The sequence below is a fragment of the Clarias gariepinus genome, chromosome 22 (genome assembly GCF_024256425.1).
Source record: "Clarias gariepinus isolate MV-2021 ecotype Netherlands chromosome 22, CGAR_prim_01v2, whole genome shotgun sequence".
In the NCBI taxonomy this organism is placed as follows: domain Eukaryota; kingdom Metazoa; phylum Chordata; class Actinopteri; order Siluriformes; family Clariidae; genus Clarias; species Clarias gariepinus.
In genome coordinates, this window is record NC_071121.1 from 9,748,321 (window position 1) to 9,754,956 (window position 6,636).

General features: G+C 36.4%; 1 protein-coding gene across 1 annotated transcript; it reads left to right on the forward strand.

Moving 5' to 3' along the window:
- Nucleotides 1-400: 400 nt before the first annotated feature.
- On the forward strand, nucleotides 401-5,678 carry LOC128510578 (RING finger protein 223). The gene is made up of 2 exons (XM_053482975.1): nucleotides 401-491; nucleotides 4,255-5,678. The coding sequence occupies exon 2, from the start codon at nucleotides 4,304-4,306 to the stop codon at nucleotides 4,934-4,936; it is 633 nt and encodes a 210-aa protein (XP_053338950.1). The 5' UTR covers nucleotides 401-491; nucleotides 4,255-4,303; the 3' UTR covers nucleotides 4,937-5,678.
- The last annotated feature ends 958 nt before the right edge of the window (nucleotides 5,679-6,636 follow it).

Here is a 6,636-nt window from a genome sequence, read left to right on the forward strand (position 1 = left end):
CTCCAACTCCCAGTCTGTAGTTTGCATACAGACGGTTGCACCTGTGTAATCAATGACAGGCAAAAGTACACTCGTTTTCAATATGCCTCGTTTTATCCATGGCCTGGACCTTCAGAGGAGCAACTATACTTAATATGGATGCATCGCATTAGAAGAGCAGAGGGAGTGGAGAAAAGAAAGTAGAATAAAACATAGATAGACATAGACCGACACAATTCTGGAAATGTTACACTCTGAAATTCCCTTGTCCTTCGTTCTGGCCCTCCCCCTCACTGAGCCTGCCTCAAGGGTTAGTTATTGTTCCTGCCTATCAGTGTCATTTCGACAGGGCGTGAGGAAAGTAAGGGCAGGTAAGAGTGGAGATGAGGCAGTCACTGTGCAGCGAGTGAACTTCTGTTCCACCTGTAGCGCCGCTGATTCCAGACTCGCCAATGTGAACACACTCTAGAAGCGGCTAAGGAAAGTAAAAAAAAAGGCAGAAACACATACAGGTAAGTGTGTGTGTAGAGCTTGCTAATCTTGAAACATTGTTTGCATGCATGCATTTTTAGTTTCCAAAGAAAAACTAATCTAGTATTTTAAAGGAAAAAAAAATTATACAACTGAAATAACCAAGCTGGAAAGGACCAATGAGAACTAGCCTAAAAATGAAACCGAAATAGAAGAATTAATCTGGTAAAAAAAAAAAAAAGTATGAGCAGGATACAAGTGAATGTTGTATTTGTGCCACATAAAAATAAGGAAAAAGAAGCAGCTTTCACAATTTAAAACTCTGTATGCTTAATCGTTTAGATACTGTAGCACGTTACACTGTATGACGCTGCATGTATGTGCTAGAGAAAATGGGGTTAATATATACCAGAGAAACTCTCCAGGCTTTTTAGAAGGAGTGAGGGGACTACAGCAGGTGATCACAAAAGCTCAGCCACCCCCTGTCAATGTGCTGAGCCTCACAAGCTGCCCGGGCATCAGGAATGCCAAAGCGCGCGCGCGCGAGAGAGAGAGAGAGACAGAGTAATAAGAGGGAGAACAAGCAAGAGCATTGTGCACTGCAGCGAGAGGGAGAAGAGCAGACAGACAGACATGAGGACAGACACACACACACACACACATACACCTATACTCGCACACACACAAGGACCCACACATGCATGCTCACAAACACACTCACACACAAACACTCTGCAGGCTTGTGTGAACACAACATCTGGTCTAAAACTCTTATCCCAGATCTACAAATGGACATTCTCTCTCTCTCTCTCTCACACACACACACACACACACACACACACACACACACACACACTCGTTTTCAGTGTAAACAATACTAATGCCTTGTTAAGCAGAATAATAGTATACATTACAGACCATATAGAGAATATAAACAGAGTGCAATCAAACTGGTCATCTGTCGCAGATCTTTGATCCTGTGTGTTGGTGCAAAGCCAAAATGCTCCTGATAGTCCTATGGACCCGTAATATTGAGTTGTTTCGGACCTGTATATACTTGTAGTGAAAATCAGTAAAGAGCTAACTTGCAGAGTGTCTAATTGTAATGAAAAGGTTTATAAAGGGCGATGACAGCACAATAAAAAAAAAAAAAAGCAACATAGCAAGGTCTATGTGTGTGTGTGTGTGTGTGTGTGTGTGTGTGTGTGTGCTGTCTGTCGAAAGCCAAAGACTCCCACATAACTCTGTGTCTTGAAAAGAAAACACCCCAATACACGCAGGATCAAGCTGACCAAACTACAACTATTAACCCACGTCAAATGAAGGGAATGAACTAGACACCTGTTTATAGCAGTGCAATAGTCACATAAAGTGTACACTGTGTAACATGTGCTCTCTTTAAACACCTTTCTCTTTGAAACACTATTGTTCTGGTCAACTGTACACCATTGCGTTATCTCAGCATTCTGCACGTACACAGGACCATAATTCCCTGGTATGTTATTGTTAAGATCGCATATGCTAATTTAACTCTATCCATGCCATCAAGGGCATACACTTTTTTTCTTTTTTTGGTAATATTTACTGAATAGCTCTAGGTCAAGGCTTGAAATCTAATTAGCTAATTCAAAACTTTTTTTTTTTTATTACTCAAATAAACAAATAGGTTCAGTAAATGCATATATTGAAGGAATGTTTTATACTTAATTTATTTCCTTGGGACACTGAAATGGACTTTTCATAGTATTTGCTTCACTTACTAAAATAAAGTATTTATTTCATTCAAATGTCAAGTCCAACACCAGGTATGGACTAAGGGAGTGTGATGTGGTACATGATGATATCCCTACTGCTTTGAGAAAATTACTGTAAATTTTATGTTTTTGCTTAAACCTAGCAACTTACATTTTATTACTAATATAAATAATTTATGTTGTCCAGCACCCTATTTTAGTACATGTACAAAAAACAACAATAAAAAAACTGCATAATCATGATTCAGTCATAAAAATGTTAGGATTATTCCTAAGAGGTCAGAGAACAGCCTTTAGTGTTTAATATTCTATCTATTCATTTATTATTTATGACGGGTCAAGGAGAAAAACTTTAAAAACTAATATATATTTAAAAATAACTCATACTCAATTGTTCAAAATAAAATTTTAAAAAAGTCAATTATATATAAGAAAAGATACTTAAAGTATCAGCAGCGAGGTGATCAGCAGCTTTAGCTCTTTTTAATTGGATTTCTGTCATGACTTAGCAAAGAATAGAGAGGATAAGGAGAGGTAAGGTTAGAGAGGTAAGGTTAAAGCCACATTTACTGTTCAATAAAACGTTATGAGTAGAGCGACGTGCCTGTGTGATACTGTAATATTTGTGCATCTGTGAACTATTCTGCAAAATCATCCCTATTAGTAAAAGGTTGTGTGCAGGTCAGCTTCAAGGCTGTTACATTATTAGTCTAAAGTATGCTGAAGTTTTGGAGTGTCAGATCTGAAGACAATGTTACAGATATAAGAAACTGTTTTGCAGAAATTACAGACACTGCAGCTGAGGTCAGAGTCAGTGACTTCTATACAGTTTACTTAACACAAACTCTGGCCTTTACAATCAAGTCTAGATAAAAGTTCATATACACTTTTTATCCTAGTCTCTTATTTCCAGTAACCAGAATGTCTGTAGGTTCTTTATTTAGTTGTTGTAAATGATAAGATATTGTTTGGTTCTTGGCCTGGTGTTGTATTGCATGTTTGATAAAATTTTATAAATGAATAAAATAATCACAATACAGTACTATGCAAAATCTTAAGCCACCTCTCATTGCTTCAAATTAAATTTAATTACATTCGTTTTAATTTAATGATAGAAATGAGGACAAATGTTTTACTGCAAAGTGTTTAAGGATAGTTTAAAAATGAGTTGTTTATGTAACAACCTCAGCATCAATCTCATTTCCCCTCTCGTCTGTTCCAACCACTCAGGATTTAGCATTACCACTATACTAATCACTAATCCTTATCACCTTATTATCTGCACCTGTTTCTCACTGGCTCATGCCTTACGTTACATGTTTTTATGCATGAATGACTGTGTGGCTTAATGAACAATGCTCTGAATCTGGTCAGGTACTGGGACTGGACTGAAAAACAGGACAAGAACTCGCCAAAAATAAGAGCCAAAAAAGGCCTTCAGGAGGCCTGGGAAACTATTCTTAATTACTGCATTAAAATACAATAAAGTCTGGCACTTTGTAAGTGAAATACTGTATGAAGAAATGAGGGGTGGCTTAAGATTTTTGCACAGTATTTCAAATAAGCACAAGAATGTTAAGGAATTTAGAAAAATAAGCTAAAGTTTCAATATAAATCAATAATAATCATTAAGTATTAAAAAATGTAATCAAGGGTCTTATCCCCCAAAAGGCACCAATGGTTGTTACATCCTTCATGTTCATACAAAGTTTGTTCTCATCAGGCAAACACTAGATTTAGATTATAGTAATTAACAGCAAATGATTATTAAGGAACAGCATTGGTTATGACCATTAGAGTTAATTGATTGTAAAATACTACAAAAAGCCGTTATTAAATAAATAGTCCTGGCTTAAACAACTACACCGGTTTTTCAATTACAACAAACCCTATTATAACATATAGATTTTTGTTAGGTTATAATAATTTTCTGACTCATTTTTCATTTTAAATATTTGAATTAGACTTTTTTTTTTTTTTTTTTTTAAAATTTGAGACTTTTTATAATCTGTCATATTAATCCTTTTTTTTTTTTTTTTTTTTTTTTTAGACAGACATAAGGGAGGTGTGAAAGATAGGATGTGCTAGTAACCTGTAAAATGGACCTGGGAGCGAGTGTATGGCACACCCAGACGACAGTGAACGCAGATGGGGAGAAAGGTCCTGAGCTCCAATGCTCCATCTGCTTCACCACATACGACAATGTCTTCAAAACGCCCAAACAGCTGGACTGCACACATACGTTCTGTCTGGAGTGCCTCTCACGCCTCGTGGCCATCTCCATGGACCCTCACGAGAGCAAAATCTCGTGTCCTTTCTGCCGACACCTTACACCCATCCCTAAGAACGGCCCGCCAGCTCTGACCACCAGTCATGAGGTCCTGTGCCATCTTCCCAGACACCAGCAGCATGAGGAACCTGTGTGGCTCGAGGGAGAAAAGCTGTGCTACAAGCGGCCAATTAAGACAGGCATGCCGACATTCTGCATCTGCATTGACATTGGTGCGAGTAGGCAAGGTGCTGGTGCTCCACCACAGCCACGCCCCAGGGCAAGCCTGATTGAAAGATTCACTAACTGGAAGAAGCTGCTGCTCTTTATTGTAATCATCGTGCTGGTGGTGGTGATTGTGTTGTGGCCATTGCAGTGTATCATCACCACGGGGTCGATGCGCTGCGTGCCTCGCACCTCACAGCCCATCACCAACAACACTTCTCCACACACCCATACATAAACCCAGACATAAACTGTTTATCATACACTTGAACATGGACACTCAGTGATGATGGTGAATACACAAAATAAACATTATCATATGAAAATGAGAATGAGCTTAAAACCAAAACTATCTGTGGGGCACCTCAATTATGTTCGTTATTATTATTAGATACATTATTAGTATTATGTATCGTATTATTATTATTATATCCCCAATGAGGTGATGAGAGGTGGAATTCCTGTGCAAAGCCACTATATTTAAAGACTTGACATGAACAGGTCTAGGATACTCTTTAGCACTTATTAGCATTCTATTCCATGTCTAAATTATAATCTGTGATTTTTAGAAATGAATGTGAATTAGTTTATGACTCATTCTAAAACTGTTTTTAAAGTTGAATGATTTTAAAAACTGATAAAAACTATTTGGAAATCGTCTATCTCAGAACAGTATTCAAATCACTTCTTTACAGTGGATGTGAGATTTTTCATGCCAAAATTCTTTAAAAGGTTACATTACCTTTTTAATAACTGCACTATGAATACTTTTTCCAGACATACATTTAATATGTCTAGTTGTGAACAATTTTATATGCACTGTATATTGTGTATTTGATCACACTGTATAATGGATTACATCTTTCTTTTTTCTTTTTTTTTTCTTTTTTACAAAAGAGTAAATGCTGACTAAATACCAACCGTTGAAGGAAATGTGTCCATGATCTATATTAATATTGTAATACAATAATCACTCTTTGCTTCCAGTTCTGTGTCAGTATTGATAAACACGTGTTTAGTGTGTGTCCTGAAGTGAAACTCAGCCATCCAAGCATCTATAGGCTGACTGAACCAACATGACAATGACACATACATACACACATGCATACATATACACACATATACACACACACACACACACACACACTGATGTACTAAGCATCAGGCTAAAGTTTTATGGAGATGAAGCACCATCCTCTTCCTCCTGGGGAATTTTGTATCCAAAATATGTTGTTTAAATACAAAATATATGGAATAGTATCTAACTCCTGTATGTAGCTAATTCGAAAATATGCCTATGGGGAAGCTGAGGAAGCTTCAGCACTGTGCAGCTGTCAACCATAGCCATGTACGTACAGTACTGTATATGTGAAGGTGTATAGATGTGATGGCAGAGTTTCTTATGAGCAATAAGGTGTTGAGATGATCAGATGCCATATAGAGCGCAATATTTAAATGCAATATTTATGAGTATTATTTATACCAAAGTTATTAAGTAAAACTTGTTATTGAGCACATAGCATTTTAGGTAAAATTTACTAAACTCACAATAACTGGCACTTTCTGCAGTATATCTTTAACAGGCTACACTAAAAAACGTAATAATAATAAAATCTTTGTATGCATGGATATGCCTATTTGACTTAAATAAATTAAGATTGTGAATGTACTTAATTCTTAATTATCTTAACATTAATATGCAAACATTTTTGATCATTACCTCTCTTTGGTTTACATATTTTACTGTAAGTGTAATTTCTAACCTTAATATAAATACACTGGAACATTAATCCAATAAATTTTAAATTTGTATCGTGCAGAAAAAAAGATGTAATTTGTAACTGAAAAAGAACAACTAATATTCTTCTGAATATCCTGAAATCAAGCTTCTTCAATACTTTTCAAAGTTATTCACTTAGTAAGCAAGTACTGTAAAAA